Here is a 26,886-nt window from a genome sequence, read left to right as displayed (position 1 = left end):
AGAAGATATAATCAGCTTTAGCTTTGGAAATTCGGTCACAATCTGTACATTTCTCGCAGCTGACTGGGAGAAAAATAAGACGATTGGCTTGCGCTTACTCGGTAATACACAAGCGCTATCTGGCGCAAACTTTCTCTGCCTACAACCCTAATTACAGAGCTTAATTCTGTCATATTAATGTACTAGCAAGATACCTGTGCTTCGCTACGGTATTATACTGAAATTTATAATTGAATGCTTATTGTTTTAGATATATAATCCGCCGAAATTCGCGAACTGACTCGTTTTCTGCGAGAATCCACCAAAATTCCCGATCTGACTGGTTTTCTATTATTTCACGGCACGTTTCCTCCCATTTTTCAATCTTCCTTTCCAGCAATCGATTTCGTACTTCCCGGGCTAGGCTCAGGTATTCCTCCCGGTCAGTTGGGTCCGTAAATCTTTGCCATCTTTTCCTATAATCATTTTTAATATGGATAAAATCCTTCAGGAGATCCGGCGTGGAGTCTTATTGGGTGCCTTGGCGGCACTGAACCCGCGGCCGGACTGCATTCTTAGTCATTTGTCCAGGAGCCGTTACCAGCGCGGTCCGCACATTTGACGACGGTCCGGAATATTATTATTATTATTATTATTATTATTATTATTATTATTATTATTATTATTATTATTATTACTATTATGTGTTGCTGGAATGGCTGATGACAGGGAAAACCGGAGTATCCGCAGAAAACCTGTCCCGCCTCCGTTTGAACCACGGCACCCAGCTATGAGAGGCCGGCGCGCTGCCGCCTGAGCAACGGAGGATACTTATAAGTACATTAATAACAGTAAAATCAATTGGATACACCTCCTTCTACACCCCACCGCCGTTAACTTTATTTACCGCCACCCCCCGCCACCCCCAAAAAAATTAAAATAATGCTTGTTTCTTTATGTTTAAGGGAGATTCCAAACACCAATGTTCACGTCTATTACCTTCAGTTTTGAGATATAAGTATCCCCATAAAAATAATTTACTTTTTTCACTTCATTTCACAATACTCCCCCCCCCCCCGAAGTGAATTTTCCCCTCAAAAAATACTTGTTTCTTTAATAGTAAAGGATCTTCTAAATACCAATTATCACGACCCTAACTTCTTCAGAGTTTTTGATTTATGTGTCCTCATGAAAGGAATTCAACTCCTTTACACTCCCGCCCTCCAAGATGGTTTCCCCACCAAAAGCGTTTTTCTTTGTTTTTAAAGGAGATCCAAATACGAATTTTCACGTCTGTAACAACTTTATATTTATTAGATGTATGTATTCTCATAGAATTACGTCAATTAATTTTTCAATTCTTTCACCCCCCCCCCCCGCATTCAAGGGATTTTCCGAGAATACGTATTTCTTTACTTTTAAAGCAGATTGTAAATATCAAATTTCACGTCTGTAACATCTTCATTTTTGAGATATCAGTAGGCTAATTAAAAGAATTCAACACCGTTTTCAGTCACTTTTACCCCCCCTTCCACCCGAGTGGTATTTCCGGAAACTAAAAATACACGTTTCTTTATGTTTAATAGAGATTTAAAAAAAACATTTTTCACTTCTGTAACATGTTAAGTTTTTTTTAGATATACTGTAAAAATTCTCATTTTAAAATTTCACCCCTTTTGAGTTCCCCTTAAGCGGAGTTTCCAAAAACAAATCACCTATGTTTCTTTACATTTACAGGAGATTCCAAACACCCACTTTTTATGTCTGTAACATTTTACGTTTCCAAGATATTCTGTGGATATAGTCTTTCAAAAAATTCACCCCAATTTGTCACTCCTGTTTAACCGCCATTAATTGGATTTTCCGAAAACTAAAAATACGTGTTTCTTTATTTTTAAAGGAGATCCCAAACACCAATTTTCAGGTCTGTAATATCTTTCGTTTCTGAGATATATGTATCCTCATTAAAGGCATTCAACCCATTTTTCACCCTTTTACACCCCTCCTATTAGGATTTACAGGAAACAAAAAATACATGTCCCTTTATTTTTAGAGGAGATTCGAACTACCAATTTTTACATCTGTAAATTTTAAAGTTTTAAGTTGTACACACACTCATTTTAAAAAATTCACCCCCCCTTTTCACCCTCCAATATTTGGATTCTTCAAAAACGAAAAAATACGTGTTTCTTTACTTTTAAAGAAGATCCAAAATACCAATTTTCAGGTCTGCAATATCTTCAGGTTCTGAAATATAAGTAGCCTCATTAAAGGCATTCAACCCATTATTAACCCTTTTACACCCTTCCTATTGGGATTTTCCGAAAACAAAAGAATACGTGTTTCTTTATTTTTAAAGAAGATCCTAAATACCAATTTTTACATCTATAAACTTTAAAATATTTGAGATATAGATACACCCATTTTAAAAAAACACCCCCTTCCCCCCCATTAATTGGATTTTCCACAAACAAAAATATGTGTTTCTTTATTTTTAAAGGAGATCCCAAACACCAATTTTCAGGTCTGTAATATCTTCAGGTTTTGAAATATAAGTAGACTCATGAAATGCATTCGACCCCTTTTTCACCCCTTTTCACTCCTATTGCGATTTTTCGAAAACAAAAAAATACGTGTTTCTTTATTTTTAATGAAGATTCTAAATACCAATTTTTACATCTGCAAACTTTAAAAGTTTGGAGATATAGAATCACTCATTTTAAAAATCCCCCCCATTTTCACCCTCCCATTAATTGGATTTTCCAGAAACAAAAAAATACGTGTTTCTTTATTTTTAAAAGAGATCAAATGTACCAATTTTCAGGTCTGTAATATCTTCAGTTTCTGAGATATAAGTACCGGTATCCTGATTAAAGGCATTCAACCCATTTTCCCCCATTTTCACCCTTTTTCACCCCTCCTATTGGGAGTTTCTGAAAACAAAAAATACGTGTTTCCTTAATTTTAAAGAAGATTCTAAATACCAATTTTTACATCTGTAAACTTTTAAAGTTTTGAGATATGGATACACTCATTTTAAAATTTCACCCCCCTTTTCACCCCCTTAGCGACGGAATATCCAAAAATCCTCTCTTAGGGAGCACCTACATCTTAATATGAATATATCCCCAAAATTTCATTTCTATATGTCCAGTAGTTTTGGCTCGGCGATGATGAATCAGTCAGTCAGTCAGTCAGTCAGTCAGTCAGGACAAGTTATTTTATATATATAGATAAGAAACGTAATAGTTCACAACACCTACTTTAATAACTAATTCAGGCAACCACCGGTATCAAACTAGACATGCAGATTATTTGGCCTTGTATCACACCCACTCTTCAAGATATGGGAAGAATAGTTGTAAATTTTCAGCAATTCAAGCCAACAACAAACTTTCCGCTGACGTAAAGAATTGCCCCCACTTTAAAAACTTTCAAACGGAAGGCAAAGGAAAATGTATGGAATAGATACATCATAGGTCAATGTATATGAATAGGTAATGTTTAAAACAACTACTCCCTCTGTCAATCATCCTGTACATTGTTAATCACTTTAGTACTAAATATGTTAAGTATCTTAGTATGATTAAGGGAACTACAGAATATCGAGGTAAGGGATGAATACATTTATTTTTAACACTTTCTTTATTGATGTGTCCACTTTTACTGTTTTCATCACCTGATTTTATCATTGTAAGTATCAGAGTTTGTAGATCCGCCATTGAATATATCATTCATTGTACGGTACAATTCCTCTGTATGAGCATTTGGCTCGTTGGAATTAATTATTGCAATATCTATTTAAATTTACAACCTGACTTTCGATCCTACTTACCATCATACCATTGTCTGCTGTCCATCTCACATTGTTGAGGTCTTGAGGTCGTTTCGTCGTCGCTCACAATCCTGTAAATTATTTACTACCCTAAACAGTATAACATCATCTGCAAAGAGCTTTACTCTTCAATATATAATATCTGAGCTCTATTTTCTAGAAATTTAGCCACCCTTTCTACCACTATTTTGTCTAGTCCAATAACCCTAATTGTCTTCAGTAGTCTCCCGTGCTCTACACTATAAAACGCCTCGGATAGGTCAATAGTGATACAGACCATTTGACCGCCTGGATGTATTATATCTGCTACACAAACTACCTTCTACCAAACTAGTTAGTAATTTTGCAAAGGTATTTAATATAATCAGAAAGAATCCTTTCCAGTAGTGGAGCAAGGGGAATTCTAAAACAATGGGTGCTGAATCAGCAATTTCCCATGAGGTCATCGAACCCTAGTAGTGTACGTATGCGGTTTCTGACCAGAGGTTATTGACCCGAAGTTGAGTAGTGGCAATGCTGATTCGCGGATTTTGCACAAGAGAACAAGTCTAACCTCATAGACGCCATATTGGAGGGACCTAACCTAACGTTTACGGCCAGATGCCAATTTTGAAGCGGATTTTGCATAACAGAGCAAACCTAACCTCACACTCGCCATCTTGGAGGGGCCTAACCTCAGTTTTACGGCCAGATGTCCTTCCTGACGCTATCTTGAGTGGTAGGACAACGGGGATTTGCGGATTTTGCCGACGCCAACTTAAGTATCAGGCCAATGAGGATTCGCATAAGAGAGCACACCTAACCTCATGGAGGGGTCTAACTACACGTAGTCTAGTTTTTCCTGTCAGATGCCTTTTTCATCGCCATTTTGGAGGACCTAACTACACAGTCGCCATCCTGGGCCCAGTTTTATGGCTAGATGACCTTTCCGTCACCATTTTGGAGGGTCCTAACTACACCGCTGCCTGGTTGAGCGTATAAACACATGCAATATACAGGTTATTACTTCTGACTATATTTAAAGAGTATTTACATTTACATACCGTAACATAAGAATTGCAGAGGTACAAGAATAGATCCGGACATTTTCCGAGATTGTTTGGGAGAACGACCTAAATGACTACTGATATTTTGATTTAAACAGCACCGTACCTTTCCCACATATAACGTTGACTCTTTGTTTGAATGTTGGCAAAGTTGGTTTGTTTTTACCTCCACAGGCATGTTATTAAATATTTGGATAGCAGAGAACTTCAAGATGTTTACCATGTTTATAGGAACGAATATTGTATGAGGCAAAGTCATTTGCATGCCTAGTACTATATGGATGGTTATCAGAATTCAGGGTATAAGTAGTGTTATGGTGTATTGATTTATGTTTTGTTTTATACAAGGGTATGGCTGCACTGAATTCTGTACTCATGCTTTGTGGTGCCATCTTAGCACTTAAATATAGATTTTTGATTGGCGTTAAGTAGGGAAGGTTAAGTATATTTCTAACAGCTCTATTCTGTACTACCATTAGCTCATTCAAGTCAGACTTCCTACAGCGTATCCAGACAACATTCACATATTGTAGGCGACTATTGTGGGATAAGATAACTAACTTTCTTTAACATTTCTGCAACAGGTGTGATCTTTTTAGTTATATATTCAACATGGTCTCTCCAGTTCAAGTTTCTGTCAATTACCAACCCAAGATGTTTGACAGTATTCACTAGTCTTATTTCAGTATTGTGCATATATATATTCTACTGTGTGGGATTTCATTCTGACCCTGTTTTGTCATTACCATATAATTAGTTTTTGCACATTAATTGTTAATTTATTTCCTTGAATCCAAAGTCACAGCGTATTGAGGTCTTCCTCCATATCTTGAACATCCGAGTCTATATTGGAACCAGTATATAACATGTTTGGATCGTCGTCATATAGTGTGATATGTCCTTTCAAACGGCAAGTTGTAATGTCTTTGGTATAGAATAGAAAGTGTATCGGCCCTAATACAGACCCCTGTAGATCACCATTTGTTACCCTTATTGCTGAGCTCCTACAGGTATTCAGCAATGCATACTGTTTTGTATCATTAAGATAATTATGAAACCATTTAAAAGCAACAACACGAACTCCTCCTCTTTCTAATTTAGCTAACAGTCTCCCATGGTCCACTGTATCGAAGGCCTTCTTTGGATCTATAAACAACCGCCAGCAAAATGTTTACAATCTCTTGACACTTGCAGCAGATTTATGAGATCTACGATTGCTATTTCAGTGTTAGAGTTCTCACGAAAGCCATACTGTGCATTGTAAAAGAAGTTATTTTTGTTTAAAAAGTGAGAAGTCTCTTTTTAACAACAGTTTCTAATATTTTGGGGATCATGGAGAGAATACAAATAGGCCTTTAGTTACTAGGATTTCTGCCATACCCACCCTTGAAGACAGGAACTACATTAGCTACTTTTAGCTCACTAGGTAATGTACCAGGTGTCAAGGGTTCGTTAATGATCTTCGTTAGCATCGGACTTAAAGAATCCTTGAGTTATTTTAAAAAGTTGGCAGTTATACCATCCTGGCCACAGCTACTCTTGTTTTTTAGATTTGATATTTTAGATCTTAACTCTATTTTATCTGTTGGATATAAATGAAATGAGTTCAAGGGATTGCTGAAGCCAGGGTTTTATAAATATTTGAACAATATAAATTTAATGATTCACATAATTCTTAACTGTCTGTACTTATCTTGTTATCTATTTATAGAGACGTACAATTATCGCCTTCTGTCATTTTTCTGTTATGTATGATTTCATTAATTAATTTTCCACGTTTTCTTTTTGGTTTTTGTTATGAAGTTTTCAGAGTAATATTTCATTTAAACTCCTTTTTAAATTTTACATTGTTTCTACATTGCGATATTCTTGATTGCGATTGATGTTATTCTTTAGGATGGGGTTTTTAAGTTTTGCATGTAAAATGTCACGTCGCTTAATAAGGCTGAGAAATTTAGAAGGTATCCATGGCGAGCTACGGTACCGGTTCTATGTGTTCGATGACTTTGTGCTTTCCGTCTTTGTGTACTAAGGGTAGTTGGTCGATAAAGGAATTATGCAAAATGTCAACCCTACTACAATATTTGTTTACGATTTTTGTGTTATGTTCAGTGATATTACTACTTTTAGATCCATCATATTTTCCGTCTATATTAGTTGCGTTCAGCCTTTTCAGTTCAGACGATGGCAAAGGAGATTTAGAAATTGGCAAAAGAATATCAAATAATAATATATTATCGTCGTTTATATAGTACCGACATTTTATAAATATTATATTCCAGAATTATTTATAGACACATGATCTATTAGAGTGTTTGTAGTATCACATACCCGTGTTGGATATACATTATTACACTGCATGAAATCATAGCAAGAAAGAAGGTTAATGTATTTTCTTTTTTGTTGGTCACTAGATAAGATATCGGTATTCATCTCACCCAGAAATAGGCATAAATTCTCACTTGTTTTACTTAAGAAAATTTTCGAAGGCTGTTAGAAATAGTGTGACATTATACATATTTGCATTATATCCTGCCATTAATTCAATACTTTTATATTTACTATTACCGGTACTGAAGTTAACCCTATAAATTTCAACCCATATTAAGCTATGATCAAATTCACAATTCATTTTCACATTTGTTTTCCAACCGTGCGAAATATAAATACCTAAGACACCACCAAATTTGCCGTCCCTGCGTGAAAACACGCTTCTATAAGATGGCATATTATGGTTTTTTGCCTGCTCACTTTTTACCCAGGTTTCTGTCACAAACAAGATATCTACCTGACCTATAAGCTCAATCTCGGGGAGTTTCAAAGTTGATCACGTTGCAGTCTTCCGAAGATATACAAGAATACAACCCACTCAGGAGGAAACTAAAAGGCCACCATGTTTGTCAAGAAAGGCCAAATTTGAAGACGGGGAAAGTCGCGGACGTAGGAAATAAAAGAGCAACACTGGCAACGAATGAAGAAGCACTGGACAAAGATCAAAGCCCAGAGAAGACAGCTGAAATCACATAGTCGTTAGTAGTCCGGTACAAAATAAATAATAATAATCCTCTTGACTGGAAATTGTGATCTGTGTGAGATGAAGATGCTGAAATGTTGCCAGTCAGAAGTATTCCCATGTAATCGCAGTGCTAGGTTTCCCATAAAATACATTGCATAGTGATATTAACGGTACACACAGGCACACGATTACACTACTTAGCACTATAATTCCTACAATTTCTGGATCGGTCGAAACTTGCTAAGAACTGCCAGGAGCTGAATACCGGCCTCTTAGACTAATGAACAATGTGTAAAAGGCATGTCCCAAAAATAGAGATACAATAACGTAGAGCAGAGGCCAGTTTAAATGAATTGAGTTTATTAACATAAGCAAAGAGAGACGGTCTGAATATTAGCATAAAACAAATTAATGGGGATACAGGGAGTCAAATACTCACATACAAAATGTGCAACGATACTCCAACCACAATAAAAATCACTTGACTTATCAGTCTGCTTTCTTTGTATCTGATCCAACGTATTTCTTTCTTAAAAGGGGACCATTCACTATCTCGAGGTGAAAGTGACAGCTTTCACACAATAAAATCCAACAGCTCCCCAGATAACGTCAATAGTTTTTGTTTAAAAATAATATGGCTTCCGATAATCCCCATAGAGATTACATCCTCATAAATCAAAGACGCCAGTGAATCAAGACTGGCAGAAAAGTAAACAAATATGGAATACAAGATGGTAAGAAAGGAGTTGCCATTGTTACAGAAACAAATAAACATGAGTCAGAAGGCAAGTAAAATGAGAGCAAACTTCAGAAATAAACATATTAATCGGCTGAGGATGCCGGAAACAATAGCGAGATAAAATAAGTATAATGACAAAAAATACATGTCCATAATATACTGCAAACTAACACAGGTCCGATAACCAGTCCGCATCCACACACACTCAGAGACCAAACGTGCGAAGCAGAGGGTATAAAAATATAATAGTAAGACACGTTACGACAAAAATCGTATCAGCGTGACATGATTCAGTCAGCGGTTTATGAGCTCGACCTGAGAGCAAAGATTAGAAACCTGGGTCGCCGCAAAGAGGCCTGGCCCACCCAGTCTAAACACATAACATAAATAACTTGCAAGTTGCATAACACGTATTCATATCGGACATTTAGGCGAGCATGAATCGTACGGTATCAGCGTTAAAGCACAACGCAGAACATAAACTCGAGCCGAAACGTCGAGGATACAGAGAATTAGAAGGTCTCCAATCAAAACAACAAGCAAACTAATCACACACACAAAATAATCGGATCGGTGCCACCTTTCGCTCTATTGTAGGAACGAGTTCACAAAAAGAGCCACGAAAAGAAAGCAAGGACAGTGAAACAGGTCTGCAGCAAAATTATAAAAGAATAAAACATTAAACAAGGGATCTCTCAGTAAACAAACCAGCATAATTATGGCAAGTCGAGAAAGGGCAAGTAGGATAAATACCTCGATACTGAATAGTCATATTCACGACTGTAAACTTGGATACCCATCTAAAATAACGCTTAAATCTTTTATAGTACCATCTGTACGAGATGAAAGCCATCTCGCAGGTCAACGTCTCCATCTTTTCTCCAAACTTATTATTGTCAGATGTCCATAGATAACTCAAATCAAGGGTAAGCTAGAAAGAACTGGTTTGGCAATCCTCTGCTACATGAGGTGCCATCTATCTAACTGGGATGAACTACGCGTCAATTCTGGCATAGATAATACTAAGCAGCCATAACAGACCGACCTATAATGTCGTAAAGAACGTGATATCTGTAAAATACAAAAGCAAGGTATGGAGGTAATGAGGTGCGGCACAGAGCTCTCTGTTTTCACTGTCGGTCACACTAGTATTTAAGTCTGACAATTACGAGTTAAACAGTTACACTACACATACACTGTACATTATCGTGGTCACGTTTATGGTGCTTAAATACGAGAGATCTACTGTGTCTTGATAGATTTATCATAACCTCTTTGCAAGGAAAGAGTCAAACACTCCAACACTTCTTACCACCATTAGTAGTTGAAATGCTTTACACAAAGCATTACTACCTTGACCCTAACATTGTTCCTTAGTTTCTGTCTGGAAGCACGAAAGCTAAGTCACAAGGATGATTAAATTAAATTTAGTTATATCTTCAATTATCTTTTCACTCAGTAATAATCATCTGGTGCGGAACAGAGAAGTTCCTATGAAATGTAAAGAGATAATGTACAAGATGTACTATACCCATATATTTACGTACCAGTGTGCATCAAAGTCTTGGATATTGACAGCAAAATTCAGGCCAGTGAGATGAAGTTCTTAAGGAGTATGGTAGGAAAGACAAGGAGAGACAGAGTAAGAAATGTTGAGGTCATAAAGGACATAGTGGTAGAGAAACATTGATAGGACGGAGAATAACAAATTGAGATGGTTTGGACATGTTATGATGATGGAGGAGGAAAGGATACCGAAGCAAGTGTTGGAGGCTAAGATACAAGGAAACAGGGCAAGAGGGAGACTCAGAGCAAGATGGATAGACTCTGTCAACAACAGTATAGGAAATAGAAAACTGGACTGAAATACAATTACTGGAGACGAGTGATGGAAGGAGAGGCAACAGTGGGTAAGTGCCATCACCACCTGACCTGACAGGAGTTGGACAAGGGGAAATGAAAATGCTGATGAATAATCACTCTTATTATTAACAGCAAATCCTGTAATCCTGAAAGGACCTATGCAGTCTTCAGTTATTTAAAATATTAGCAATCAAACATTTAGAGCCTGAATGAAGAAAGAGGCCGTTTTACTCACTTTTCCCCCTTCTGAAAGAAGGGATTTCTTGCTGCTAAAGGGTCTAGTGTCTCATCTACAATGAACGAGTTGTCATGAAAACTGGAGAACTCCTTCACCATCACAGCCTTAATAACCTCTGGGTCTCGTAGTAGTAATACTGGCTTTTGGAACTGAAAGAAGCCAATAACAGGCTGACCAGCTCCTTTCCTAAAACAAAACACAATATTTATGGCAACACATTGGAATATACAGCAATATATAAATGGTATGTTAAAATGACTAGGGCGTTTTACTATCAGACATAAAACACAGTATACAGTGACAGTGCATGCACTTGTATAGTTAGAGTTAATTTGTGTATCCAGTTAACAGCCTCTGGAGTCAGCGTTAGAACGTCCTTCAGATCTCCCGAGTATGACGTAATACCACACTGCTGCACAATGTGTTGGATGGTCTCGGGAGTCGCTCCACAAATCCAAGATGGATCAGGAATTTTGTTCCATTTGTAGGGGAAGTCATTACATACTCCATGGTTTGTACGAATCCTGCTGGCAGTTTTCCACGTACGTGGAGGCTGATCAAAACCAGCTGGTTTAATTATAATGTCTGGTGGTGTATGTTCCATCCATTTTCTTCCCAATGATCATTTGGGGTATATTGAAGCCCGTATTGAAAAGTTCAACAGCTGATGTTATTGCAGGATATCTGGATTTTAACCTGTCAGATATTGCACTCGGAATGTAGTCATGAATTGGAAGTTCAGGGTGATCCAATATTTTGTTATATTCACGTAACGAAGCATCCTGTATTCTCAGTACAGGTGGATGAATGTGACTTAAAGTTGGAAGTCAAAATGTTGGTGTAGTTTATAACACACTGTAGCAGACACGCATCGTAGTATTGATCTGGATGTCGAGTTTGCTGGTATGGTTGCTGGTTAGCCAAACTGGAGCATAGTATTCTGCTGTACTATAGACTAGTCCCAGTGCAGAACAACGAAGTGTTACATCTGTTGATCCCCATGTAGTACCACATATATTTTGAGGGATGTTGTTCCTGGAGCGAACTTTGGCTGTTATATTATTCAGGTGTTTTCGATGAGTTAGGGATCTGTCAAGTGTGACACCCAAATACTTCGGAGTAGGATTATATTTAACTAATTTCCATAAAAATAGATTTTCAGTTGTCGGTTTGCGTGTTTGTTATGAAGATGAAAACACGAAGATTCTGTTTTACTTAGGCTTGGTCTGAGTCGCTACTTGTGGTAATACTGCCATAGGACTGAATGATCGTCTATCAATATCCCTTCAGTTTCCTCTGTGCATTTTCTACAGATGCCAATGGCTAGATCATCTGCATAAGCAAATTTCCTGCTTACAGTATGTGGGATGTCTGCAATATATAGATCGAAAAGGATTGGTGCGTGTACAGAGCCCTGTGGAAGACCGTTTTTCAAAGTTCTTTGCTTAATGATTTCCTTGCTTAGGATAACTGGGAAATATCTATCACATAGCATGTTATTTATTAATTGGGCTAGAGTTCTGCAGGGGATCGCTCTTAAGAATTTTAAAAGGAGGCCCTCTATCCATACTGTGTTATAGGCTGCTGTCAAATCAATAAACACTAAGGACGTGTTCATACCATCTTGAAAGCCTGCCTCGATATAAGTAGTAAGACTAAGGACTTGATTTGCACAGCTCCTTCCTGTTCGGAAACCAGCTTTTTCATGTGGGATATGATCCATAATTTGCTGTTGATTCGATTTACAATTATTCTTTCCAGTAGTTTATAGAAAGCACTGAGGAGAGCTTTAGGGCAATAGTTTTCTGCCTTATTTGTTTCATTTCCTGGTTTATGAATATTATTTTTGTGTCTTTTAGCTCATTAGGAATGCGATCAGTCTCCAGAATATCACTAAAGAATCTTGATAACCATAGATTAGCAGATGGACCAGCATTCAGTAGGAATTCATTATGTATACCATCAAACCCACAGGCTTTCGCACCTTTTTATGTTTTTAAGTGCTGAACTAACCTCATCTTGCGTAAATGGTTGTGAATATTGTGTATGAGTTTGGGAGTTAGCTTCGACTTTTCTAAGTTCCTTTTTTACCATTCTTGTATGTATTTTATCTCTAGGAGATCTTGATAAAGAGACAATTCGATCAGCAACTTGGTTAGACGATACCAGGGTTTCCCTCCTCTGAACAGGTGGGCTAGCTCCAAGCTTCTTCAATAAGTTCCAAGCATTACTACTGGAATGTTTGAAGTCAAAATTTCTTGTAGATTGCATCCATTTCTCCCGACGAGCTTCATCAAGTGTTCTGAGCAGTTCCTCTTCAATCTCATTGTCACCACTTCGGAGAAATTCTTCATAAAGATCCTGACTTTTATTCCAACCTGGTATATACTACTTTCAATAACCTCTTGGGATATGTTTTTTAGCTTTTGATATTACAGCACATACAAACCGCTTATAATTAGATGATATGGATGGTATCAATCTCAAGCATTTGTCAAGATCTACGGAAAAATCTGACAATCAGCTTTCTGGAAGTTCCATCTTGGTCTAGGAAAAAGATGAGATGACAGAAACCTAGACACCAAGTTCAAGGAGAACAGGTCTGTGCTGGCTTTTGGAGAAAACTTGAAGAACCATTCTGTTGGCGTAAAGGGGTTGATTTGTAGTATCCTTGGAGACAAAAATCAGGTCAGGTTTAAATCTTTATTCCAAGCAGCTGATCGGAAGTTGGATGGATATTTGGCATCAAAAATTAGGTGGAAGTTGTTTCCATCTGCCCAGTTTGACAAGTGTTCTCCATTGATATAAATTGAGTTCTACTTCTAGTCAGCATGATGGCTATTGAAATAACCACAGTAAACTGATGGATGTTGATACATTTCCAGGATATGTGATGGCCAAAGGATAGGAGGAGGCTTGTATACATTTACAATTATTAATTCACAGATTGATTATAAACACAAATTAGCACTAACAAATAAATTTATTTTCAACACAAAATTACAGTTATTATTCTTCGTTCATTTATTTACTGTCAGAGTGGGGAAATTCTACTTGCAGAAATTATGTACTTCCGCTTTTGTGGATGATCTGTTTGTAATTGGAGACTGCGTTAGTAATTTACTTTCTGATAATCTTAAATCTTGAACAGAAGTGAGGAGAGGGCATTTACTTTACAAAATGAAAATTATGTCGGCATTGAAAAGAAACAAACAGTTGTCAAATCAAGTCATATATATATATATTGCCCCCTCCCTTTATTCCCGGTCGGGTCAGCCGGAGAGCGAGCGTCCCAGACGTGGACCGTTCGCTGTCGGGCTTTGCTTATTTTTTAAAGGGCAGGTAAGACGTAAGGACTGACGACAATTGAAAAAACAAAAACAATAGGTTTGACATTTATTACAACTAGCACAAAAAATAACAAAATTTAAGAAATTAATCTTGAAGGTTTTAGTTCAGATTCTTCTCCACAAGTTGTCTGATACATTACACCTTCATTCTCCAACCAGAACGAAGCCCGGAAGTGACTATAATATAAAATAAATAACCATTAGCCCACACCTGGCATGAATAAAAATACAAATAATTGTGGGGAAAACCTCCTCTAACACTGGTTGGATTATTAGCAAATCAGAAAACTAAACAGCAATGAGTTTTCCATGGTTTCATAAACTATACTAGGCCATCGCGATAGCGTCTACCATTACACAAATTTATAAATTTTATTTTATTGAAGCGTCATTAAACTTTGCAAATAATATCATTAATATTACATATTATCTTCCTTCTTCGTGGATAAATTCCGTTAGCATTGTTTCATTATTCTGGTGTGAATTCTACTGAACAACACTCTTGAAATATCTTCATTACATAATTTTACTGAATCATGTCTATTCCAGACCTTGCCAAAATTTAATTACATCCACAAGAATTATTATTTCCACGAAAATCATTCTAAACTGCTTTGAATAATATAGGATATTAATTAGCTCATGTTACTCGAAGCCTTGAAAATGAATTTTTACAATATTTACAATTTTGGTTACTTTGCTCATGCAATTGGAAAAACTACGCACTTATCCATTTTTGGCTTGTACCTTAACATCAACTTACGTAAAATTCAAATTAAATTTACTAAAGGTTTTAATCATCTCAAAATAAATCATCACAAACAACTCTTGAATAACCTGGGCCCAATATGATGAACACGTGGCCAGGTAAGAACCACATTTCAACAAAACACAGAAAAATATTATTAAACTGCACTCATTCCAAAATCACACAAAATGATACACGATTATTATTTATATATATTTTACAATCGGATTCTGGAATTTGAATATTGAGTTTTGATTTTTATTCCCCTGTCCATGGAATATTTAGATGACGGTCTCGGATAAATAGTAGCACACGACACTCATAGAAATGTGATTAAATCTGGGCAATCACTTGTACTGAAATAATAGAGTTATTACCACGTTGATCATCGAGAAAATCAGTGATTCAAGATTCAGAAGAATTGGTCGACAAATAACACGCACATAAATATTGGTTAAACATTAACATCATCGGACAGGTGGTTCATGAGCCGCGATAAATTATTATTACCTCTAAATCTCATCCACATTATTTAACACGAACTCCAAAATTCGCAGAAGACAAGATTCTCTAGACACATACTTCCCAAATAAATTATACAATAAATCCATCAGGATCCGCCGTATTCCAGGCTCATAATCCACTAATAGAGCACACATCAAACACCCAGCTTCTGAAGGAGCGATTTATGAAGATCTGGAAATGGACTTTGCTGCCAGCATTATGTATTAAAATGTAGGCACTATCTGACATGGGGGAGATAGCGACTGGAAACAGATTTCCATGTAAGCAAATCACCATGTGAGCAGATTCATTCATCGACGGCGAGATCCAACTTCATCAGAAAGTTAAGTATCTTTTTATAATAATTTTTCTGTTCATCCTTATAGAAATAGTACTAGCTTATTTATTGATGGTAGTATTTCTGTTAGATTAGAGTTTTTGACAATATTTCCATTCTTCTTTCCTATGTATAATGGTAGTGTTGTTACATTGTGAGTGAATGATTTGTTGGACTCTATTAGTGTATTTAGTCAGTGATTGTCTCCTGATATTGTTCTGAATGTCCCTCCGAATGCTTAGAAAGCTATTTAAAAATCATAGACCTCTCCGATAAAAGATCATTTTATGTGAGATTAATTTCAAATGTGTGAACGCGTGTGGGATAAAATTACGTCACATTTGACATGTTGAATTTTAGGGTGTATTTCACCTTACGCATTTCATTGGATTTTATGCGATTTGGTGTAATCCGATTCAGTGTCGAATTCAGATTTTGTGGAATTAATAGTGAGCAATAATAATAATAATAATAATAATAATAATAATAATAATAATAATAATAATAATAATAATAATAATAATAATGAAATTGTAGATCGGGCTAAACTGAAATTTAATGGTCATGAGTGGTAAAAGTTACTTGCTATGTGTTATTAATTTATTTTTTACCCATTTTGGAACCTAAGTAGCATAACGACCTGCTGCGTCTTAACCAGAGCCCGTTGTACCACCACTTTTCAGAGTTCCTGTAGGGCCTTCACAGCTACCGTAGCGGTCCCAGGGCCCTCGAAATCCCCACTGTATTTTACCCCTACAGGCAGTCCCCTACTTCGGCTGTCCAAACTCCATAGACCAGGGGATGGAATTAATTTAATCACACACATTTTTTACTTACAATAACCTGCACTGGTCCAATGCCCTCTAACATTTAATTTATTTTCTCTGTTGCTGTTTATTCTCTTCTTGAATATCTGTACGGATTTAGGAAACGGATCAAACACTACCCCTGGTAAACTGTTCCACTCCTTCACGCCCTTCCCAGTGAATGAAAATTTACCTCAATCGCTTCTAGTAAAATTCCTTCTAATTGTATACTTGTGGTCAGTCGCCGATATAAATATTTTCCAACTAAAGTCTCTCACGGATTTCTCCCCATGCTGCTTCTCCTGTATAGGTTCTCTATAATCCTATAAGTCTAGTTTTATCCCTTCTCTTGCTTAAAGTTTCCCACCCAAATTCCTCTAACACTTCTGATACACTACTTTTTCTCCTGAAATCCCCTGTTAAAAATCGTGCTGCTTTCCTCTGCACACTATCTATTTCTTTTCTTAGGTATTCTTGGTGAGGATCCCAAACACTGTTTGGATATTCCAATAATGGACGAAACATACTTAAGTAACTTTTCTCTTTTAATTCTTTGTTACATCCTCTAACTAGCCTCATTATGACATGTAACGATCTGTATGCTTTCCCAACAATGTCATCAACATGACCCTTCTAGTGCAAATTACTTTCAAATCTCACACCTAAGTATTTGCACTTGTAATTCAGTTTTAAAGTTCCTGTTTGTAAATGTTGTAACAGTTGATTTGCCTCCATTAATCTTCATGTTATTTTCTTCAACCCATTGTTGGATACTCCCAAGGTCCCTTTGTTATTCTGAACAATAGTCAATGTTATTTATTTCCCTATAAACAATTATGTCATCTGCATAAAAATCTTATTTTTGATGTTATATTGTTCCCTAAATCATTTGCGTATATTAAAAAAGTAACGGACCGATTATACTACCCTGTGCAATTCCCTTCCAAACTTTCTCTTCCTGTGATATATTATTTCCTACTTTTAGGAAATAAGTAATTGGTAGCTACATTACTTATTATACTTTTAGTATAATCGGTCCGTTACTTTTCTTAATATACGCAAATGATTTAGGGAACAATATAACATCGAAAATAAGATTGTATGCAGATGACATAATTGTTTATAGGGAAATAAATAACATTGAGGATTGCTCAGAATTACAAAGGGACCTTGAGAGTATCCAAGAATGGGTTGAAGAAAATAATATGAAGATTAATGGAGGCAAATCAACTGTTACAACATTTACAAACAGGAGCTTTAAAACTGAATTTGAATATACTTTGGATGAGGTAGTTGTCCCTAAAGATGGCAAGTGCAAATGCTTAGGTGTGAGATTTGAAAGTAATTTGCACTGGAAGGGTCATGTTGATGACATTGTTGGGAAAGCATACAGATCGTTACATGTCATAATGAGGCTACTTAAAGGATGCAACAAAGAATTAAAAGAAAAAAGTTACTTAAGTATGGTTCGTCCATTATTGGAATATGCAAACAGTGTTTGGGATCCTCACCAAGAATACCTAATAAAAGAACTAGATGGTGTGCAGAGGAAAGCAGCAAGGTTTGTAACAGGGGATTTCAGGAGAAAGAGTAGTGTATCAGAAATGTTAAAGGAACTTGGTTGGGAAACTTTAAGTAAGAGAAGGGAGAAAACTAGACTTATAGGATTATATAGAGCCTATACAGGAGAAGAAGCATGGAGAGATATCCATGAGAGGCTTCAGTTGGAAAATAATTATATTGGTAGAACTGACTACAAGTACCAAATTAGAAGGAATTTTAGCAGAAGCGATTGGGGTAAATTTTCATTCATTGGGAAGGGCGTGAAGGAGTGGAACAGTTTACCAGGCGTAGTGTTTGATCCTTTTCCAAAATCTGTACAGATATTCAAGAAGAGAATAAACAACAACAGAGAAAATAAATGAAATGTTAAAGGGCATTCGACCAGTGCAGGATATTGTAAATAAAAAATGTGTGTGATTAAATTAATTCCATCCCCTGGTCTATGGAGTTTGGACAGCCCAAGTAGAGGACTGCCTGTAGGGGTGAAGTACAGTGGGGACTTCGAGGGCCCTGGGACCGCTACGGTAGCTGTGAAGGCCCTTCAGGAACTCTGAAAAGTGGTGGCAAAAGGGGCTCTGGTTAAGACGCAGCAGGTCGTTATGCTACTTAGGTTCCAAAATGGGTAAAATATAAATATGTAAATAAATTCAATGTTAATTTTAATCTTATACCAGTTGTATATTATTATTAGAAGTAATTTCACATACTGTATATGAGTTGACTATGTTTGTAAGATATTATAAGTAGAATGTTGTAAACAATATAAATTTATTAAGGATGATGTGTGTGTTTAATAGAACAAATTATTAGCGTAAATTGTATAATATTGTATTCTAGGAAAATTTTCTTCTTCTCTTGTTAATTTAAAATTTAGTCCTTGGCAATAATGTATTTTAGTGTACCATTTGCCACCGAGGTAGACACCTCATTTGCAAATAAAGAGATTTTGATTTGATTTTGAGAAGGAGAAGAAGAATGGTGGTGTAACAAGTGAGTTGAGGACTCTCCCGGAGGCTTTGTATACGATCTAACTTATAAGTTGTAATGACGTGTTTTTAAGTTATATAGTAAAACAGCACAGATATTATAATTGTTTTATTACTAACGAACAGTATCTTTTGAGGACAATTAATTCACCAAAATAACAGAAAACCTACCATCTGGTACCTTGGAACTTGAAAACACGTGCAGTGAGTATGATATGAAAATTAGCATTTCCAATATTATAGTGATGTCAGTAGGGGAGAAACGTAAGAGAATGTTGGGAATACAAAACTGGAACAGGTAAATCATTTCAAGTATTTAGGATGTGTACTCTTCCATGATGGTAGTATAGTACGTGAGATTGAATCAAGGTGCAACAAAGATAATGTAGTGAGTTCACAGTTGAGATCAACTGTATTCTGTAAGAAAGAAGTCGATCATAAAAGCCCAGTTACTTAATTTTATGCAACAAAGAAAATGATCAGTAAACAAAGAGTTGTTTGAGATTATTCTAGTAGGGTATATGGTATTACAATTTATTTATCATTACTTATTTAAATTTTATGGCTTTCATTGGACCACTTTAGTCAATTTTATTTAAAAATGTATTTTCTGTTTCCTGTCAGCCCACCTCTTCTTCATTCTCTCGGATCTTTCTTTGTTTGTCTGAAATCACCCATCCCTCTCCCCATCTGTTTTGTTTCTTAAAATCTTCTATTGTAATTTGTAGTTCCCTCATATTTTCTTTGATTTATGTAATCCATCTAATGTTGCTCATGCCGCTCCAGAATATTTATATAATTCTCCTGATGATCTTGTTTTTTGGTGTCCTGAGTAGATGTCCAAAGAATGAGATTCGTTTCTTCCTGACTATGCTCATTACCGGTTCCAACTCCTTTTAGACTGTTACATTAGAAGCTAGCCTTCAGTGTATTTTCTTGATAGTTTTTGTTTTATTAGACTATAGCTATGAAAGAAACGTTTGTACTCATTGGTGAGATTATCATCACAAAGGAGATTTACATTACAAGCTCCTACAAGAATTATATTCCTGTGCTTTATATTGTCAAGTACCTATGATTTCCAAGTCAGTATGGACTTGTGCACAGTTTGAAGAAATAGGATCATACACAAACATGATAATGTAGCTACCAATATATCATTGCTTAGATATCTCTAAAACCAATGCATTATACTACTTTTGCATATTTTAATGACTTTACACTGCTATCTTATCTATTTAATATCCTGTCCATCCGGTCCTGGTCAACTAATCTCATCCATATTAGGCTATCCAAAATCTGGAGTCACACGTCTCATTTCCCTTCCATTTAGCTTATTTTCACATCTCATTCCTCCTACGTTATTATTTTATTTATCTGTATGCTCCTATCATTTATCCAAGAGGATAAATTGGGTCAAATACGTGTTCATAGGAAGAGAAGTTAGAAATTGGAATAGTTTTTCAAGTGATATGTTTGATAAATTTCTATTTTTTGAAATTATTTTAAAGAAAATAATAGGTAAACAACTGATAGGCCACATCAGCAACTGCCCTAAATGCAGATCAGTGATAACTCATCGATTGATTGATCCAATAACATGCATGTCGTTTATCAACGAATGGATGAAAGTGCAATTCTCAGTATTATTGCTTATTTTTCTAATGACCTCTTTCATATTCCCTGTCACCTACAGCACCCTGACAAATAAATATAAGACAGCCATGATAACTTTTTTAGGTTTCCCAAGAATTGGTCAACAACCATCAAATTACACTGAACGACTAAAGTTTAATTTAAGTTCTTTATTACCTGTAGATCTTCTCAGTGATCTCTGCAAGGGACCGTCGGACGAGAATTACGTCCAGCATGTTTCCAAATAGAGGAACAGGCTTCACAAAGGGTATTTTTCTTTTCTTCCAGTGGCCATATGTTCGTGTGCTGTATAGGTACACCAATGGGGCTGCCGCCAGCACAAGGAAAAGTACTTCTGTCAGCATAGTACCGGTACCTGTTGCAGAGTACAAGAGAAATCAGTCAGACCAAGTCGAAACAGATCTGCTATCTACCGTTGCTCCTGCCAAAATATTATGAGAAAGATTCAAGTACATCTTGAGTTCACAGATTCTGAGAAGACATATTTCAGAAATTATATTATTGACAATCCTCTGTGATTTATAAAATATTTGGGTAATAGTCTGTACACATGGCCTAGCAGTGAAGATTGTGCAACATGGGAAACAGTGACTATATCTGTAAAGACTGCTGAAGTGGGTTGAAAGTGTTACAACAAATGGTTTGAAAACCCGTGATACAGTCGGAAAGTATATGCTGAAGATTATTATTCACCAATGTGGATGAAGATTAACGATCGCTAACTTTCGTATGGGCCGCTCGGTAACCAATCCAAAAGCTCCGGTTTTGAACGAGCTTGCGTTGACTGAGAGACGCTTGAAGATATTTCAGGTAGAACATTGCTTCCAGTGGACTTTTAGCGACGCAACAGCCACGTGGAACAAGCCCGTATATACGCGTGTGCACGTGCCACGATGTCATTAGTCATTACGGCGTTGGTAGTGTTGAAGAACCTTGATTGTGGAGTCGTGTCTGTACCGGTGCCATTACGGAGCAGATGACGAACGCATTACGGGGTCATAGGCTATTGCATGTTCATTCCCGGTGTGCATTTTGTGAAGATGTTACATGGTGTTCATTTGTTAGTCATACTTTGGATTATTCCTCTCCGAGAAAATGCACTGTGTTTGTTTGTGTGTGTGTGTGTTTTAGGTTTATACTGTATGTGTAACCTGGAGCTAATGCGTGTTGTGCACAGAACTGATTATTGCTAGATGAAATCGCAGGCCAAGAGTACAGTGCTTGGTCAGTCTTTGTTTGATTCGACATGGCATTCGTTGTTCATCTATTCAACAGTAGTATTTTTACATTGCGAAGTGGTATGGTTTGATTAACAGAGTATAGTGAGGTGACTGGGATGGTTTTTTTTAATAGATTTATAACCCGTAGTAAATAGATTCCACTATGATGATGCTATTTTGTTTTTGTAAATGAGGTTAAGAATGGGCAGTCATCTTACCCGTATAAAATCATCAGTCTGAAGCGCGGCCTTCAGAAGTATATATATTTGTGGTTTTTAGGTTATAGTTGTTTCTGGATGTTTGTCTTTGTAAGCGGCAAAACGAGTTATCTCACCACGTGATGAAACCTTTACTACATATTTTCAATCTTTCACTTATCAATGGAGCATACCCAGACTGTTTTAAAATCACACAGTAACTTCAATTCATAAATCAGTATGCAGGGATGATATGCAAAATTACGGGGCAGTATCTGTAAATTTTCGATGTTCAAAACTGTAAGAGAAATGCACACAAGTCAGACTTAAAGCTATTATGGAGGGATGAGGACATATTAGTTGTAGAAACAGAACTATGTGTGATAGTGGTGGTCTACTTTAATCCTGAACAAACCGCTACGGACATAATATACTGCCTTGGAGCAGCTTTGAATACTTTTCAAGGAACAATAAAGGCTGTTCTAGCCGGTGAACTAAATTGTAGAATGGATGTACAAAAATTCAAAGAGTAACAAAGTAATCAATTACCCAAGAACGGAAGCTTTGAAGTCCGTAATCGAAGCCAAGACTGGACATACATAATTCACAACGGGGCTAGTACAATAGACCTCATATACACCAGAGGAATGTCTGGAAAACGAGTGCCAATACAATACTGTCAGACAAGGGCGCCCATACCCGGGGGGCAAGGTGGGCGCCCCCCCCCCCCTAGCTCTCAGGGAAAGGCAAAAATCTAGTCTAGTCAGGTGTTTTCCTTTCAAGAAAATGATTTAAAAGTCAGTATTACGTAGAAGTAGTAGTACCGTTCCCCACCAAGAGGCAGGGAACACCGGGGGTTATTCTTCCACAGAATACAAGTCGGCATTTATCTTCCAAAATATTAAAAATACTACGTAACCGCAGGTCCTCCCCCTACAAACTGTCATATGGGCGCTGATGCTGTCAGAAGGAGATGCTATTTGCAAACATATCCCAGTCAGATTAGATGTAGATGGTGAAGCTAACGACGATATTCCAACAACAACAACTAACAATACAAACAAGAAAATAAACAGATGTATGGTGAGAGAAAAGATGGAAGATATACCAAGGAAGGAGATATTGACGACGCTACAACATGGATCCAATACTGCATCAAAAGCAGTGGCAGCTGGTGGTATCGGAAGCTGGGTATTACATCAAAATGTTTAATGTTGCATTTCTAAATGAGAAGCTTACAGAAATAACAAGAAACCCTTGTATCCTTAAGTAATGAACTACGTTCCTATTAATATTTAAATATATACAGCAATTAAACCACAGGAAATTAGATGCTAATTATACAGAATAACTACAATTATTCTTACCTCACGTGAATTGAAAATTTGCCCTCCTGCTTTTCATTAATGAAAACTTGTCAATCACCCGTTGATTGAAGTATACGATTTCCATCACCAGATCTCTTTCTATAGAAATCATTGTCAAGGCCGTCAATCTTTCCTGGGTCATAGAGTTCCTTAAGAAAGTTTTTATTCTCTTCAAATTAGAAAAACATCTTTCTGCTTCGACAGACGTCATATGGATTTTAACAATTAACTTCAACAGTTTCAAGCACTCAGTGAACGTCCTCTCTATGTTGTTGGTTATTATAAACTGTGCTAGACTAGCAACACCCGACAATGATCTGAATTATTGCGGTAAATAGATGGTTCATGACATAGTTTCTGTTTGTCCAAAAACGTACTTGTCTGCAAGAAACAATAATGAAGCTCCATGATGAGCTGAGAAGCAAAAACATTTTTTAGCCTGGGAAATTATCACATCGCAGAATTCCTTTGCTTCTCTTTTCCATTCAGTCGTGTCCAGTTTCTTTTTCTTCAATGAGCAATCAGTAGGTTCATTACCGCTCGTGAGGTCAATGTCTTCTCGGATCTTGGAGAAGTTTACTTCAAATTCTGAAATGGCCTTATGTGCAGAACCCGCATCAGTGTCTCCTTGTTGTAGCTGACCGAAGAGAACTTCCACTAGTGGCCAACATTTACGGGAGAATTTCAGCCAATAATTGAAATTACAACTGGAAATAACTTTTTTATGACCAAGATCCTGACAAATTGTAGTTTTACTCATTACAGAGTCACCTTCCAATATCTGGTTCATACACTCAATAAGGTCTTCCTTGCAGTCATAAACTATGTTTACGCATCGTGATTGAAAATTCCACCTAGTAAGACAAGCCCGTGTTAAACGATTCCTCACTACCTCGTCAAGTGTCGCGGTCCGCTGTGGGCTGTTGGAGAAGAATGCACAAATTCCCTGCAAACTTGAAAAAAATTCACATTGCGGTTGATTGGTGCCGCCTTGCTCATTACAAGATTATCTTGATGAGCATAGCAATGCACAAATTCTGCGTTGGAATATGACTTTTACAATAGCTTGTACCCCACCAGAGGAACCAGTCATAACGGATGCCCCGTCATGTGTCTGTGCAGTTAACTTTTGGGGAGTTTCATTTACTTTACGCTTCTTTAATTCTTCCAATAAACACGCAGCTAAAATCTGTGCGTCATGTTTTGCCGGAGACAGGAAACCCCAGAGCCTTTCTATTGGTTTCCTCTTACTGCGTAATGGTACACAACAGACATCTGGAATATATTCGAAATGTCATTGGTTTCATCTGCTATAATAGCTAAACATTCTAATTCCCTTATTTGTTTTGATATTTCTTCCTGGAATACCTCGAACATAATTTGCTAAATTTCATTTTGAATTGTTTTGGATGCTCCTTTGAAAACAGTTGCCTAAATGACCTTTCAGCACGGCATCCAATTCAGCGCTAAAATTTATTAGTCCTCTAAAAACACCTGGGTTTGATGATGATTCATTTTCATCGTTACCCCTTAAGGCCAGTTCAAAATAACTGCAGAAACGAATACAGTTTATTAAAATATTTAACACATATCAGATATACCTAACTTCTTCGTTATACACCGCAATTTTCCTTCTATGCGCACTACCGAGTTGTCCAGCTACGTTGACAGTTCCAAAGTATCAGTCTTAAAACGTTTTGAATGTGAACAGCTAAAGAATCGTGATTATTTTGGTACTTAAGTGCTTTATGTCCGTAACTCCTCCTTCGGTCCACGCGGGTTCCCCACCAAGCAACAAGCACGGGAAGTATAATAACGCATTTTTAACTTCGCAGCTACATAACCAATCACTGTTTGTATAAATATCCCTTTTAAACACCCTCTTAAACTGTCGATTTCCAGTATTCTGCACAATATTTAAGTCCGGTAATGGTCTTCCGAGTGTCTTTACGATAAGTTTCTCCTTATCAGAAACCTGAAAAACTCTCTAACTTGTAAATTACTTTCAGTTTTCATTTTCACTCACACTCCACTACACATGATATTACGCCTTGAAAAGTTAATACTTCAAACTAAACATTCAGTTACAAAAAAGTACTATTACACCCACAGATGAGAGATTTGAGAGCTAATGCCGTGAAATGACAACAACAAATAGTCGAAGTAAACTACATAAACACCGGCAGCTTTGTGACGAACTCATACTCACAATCCAGAATCCATCAGTCGTGATAACGCACAGAAAAACTATCTAGAACCAAAACACTCAATTACCTCAAAACACACCAAGATCTACGCGTGATAAAGGTAAACTTAACGTCTGTAGTAACACCAATAACTCCATGTCGCAATAGTCCAGCCGTTTACCCGCATGTGACAATGTTGGCACAAAGCTCGTTTTACGGTTGACAGAAGTATAACATGAAGTTATGCTGATGAGAAATCGTTTCCTCCGAAAGTATACCCTCAAATCAAATTTTGGGATAAAACGAATGGTTATGTTTGCCGATAAAATACTAGTGTTGGTAATATTGTGGGTGGTGCGGTACGGCTTACCCTAGTGGCGTGGAAATGAAATTACCGTTGGGATAGGAGAGAAAGCAGGGATGAAGTCATCTCTGCAGAGTGGTGCAATCTAACGGGGACATTTGGACTTGTTTTTCGATAGGGGACCTGCTGGACTCGTGTAACTCCCTAGGACCGATACTGGAGGGCGTGCTACCTGATACCGTACACTGTATACAGGCTTAGGCTCGTCCCTGCTGAAATTAAATAGCGGCGCGCTGTGCGCTAGGGAGTTACCGTAGGGAAGTCAACCCCTGAGTTTGATTCGAAGGCGGCGGAGTTTAATGGCCCGTTACGAAGCATTAGTACTGTAACTGTTCAATACCACGTTCATAGGCATGTCATGAGGTCCAGCTAATAATATATGCCGTTTTTCGCGACATTCTACGACATATAATGTCGAAATGAACATTTTTCGACCAGAGCGGGATATGAGTGGCACCGCGCCAGCTCGGAGAGCGGAGGTTTAGTTACGCGCACAAAGGAAAATAAAGCTATGTACGGCGAGACCTTGGAATTACGCCCTCTATTTGCAGACAGAGATGAGAAAAGCCACACCAAGCGCAGGAGAACATTTGGGTCAGAAGGCGGAGTCTATTACAGTGTTTTAACACAAGAGCTGGATATTTTCATCGATTTCCCTGCATATCCACTGGTGCCATCTTATAGTATTCACTTGTTAATAATAATAATAATAATAATAATAATAATAATAATAATAATAATAATAATAATAATAATAATAATAATAATAATAATAATAATAATAATAATAATAATAATAAGAACTTCTGATACATGCTATGGAAACTTATGAGTAAGGACTCATTTGAATCGGTGTATTTTATACAAAGTAATGATTTCATAAAAT

General features: G+C 36.9%; 1 protein-coding gene across 1 annotated transcript in view; it reads right to left on the bottom strand.

The window, feature by feature from the left end:
- Nucleotides 1–26,886, bottom strand: part of LOC136857942 (cytochrome P450 6k1) — a 168,559-nt gene that overhangs the window by 59,573 nt on the left and 82,100 nt on the right. Inside the window, exons 3-4 of the mRNA XM_068225210.1 lie at nt 20,823–21,021; nt 10,714–10,902 (exon numbers count right to left, since the gene is read on the bottom strand). Of these exons, the coding sequence (XP_068081311.1) occupies nt 10,714–10,902; nt 20,823–21,021 (388 nt within the window). The remainder of the gene's footprint in view (nt 1–10,713; nt 10,903–20,822; nt 21,022–26,886) is intronic.

The sequence above is a fragment of the Anabrus simplex genome, chromosome 1 (assembly GCF_040414725.1).
Source record: "Anabrus simplex isolate iqAnaSimp1 chromosome 1, ASM4041472v1, whole genome shotgun sequence".
Classification (NCBI taxonomy): Eukaryota; Metazoa; Arthropoda; class Insecta; order Orthoptera; family Tettigoniidae; genus Anabrus; species Anabrus simplex.
The sequence above is the reverse complement of the archived record's forward strand: the minus strand, read 5'-3'. Positions and strand labels throughout refer to the sequence as shown.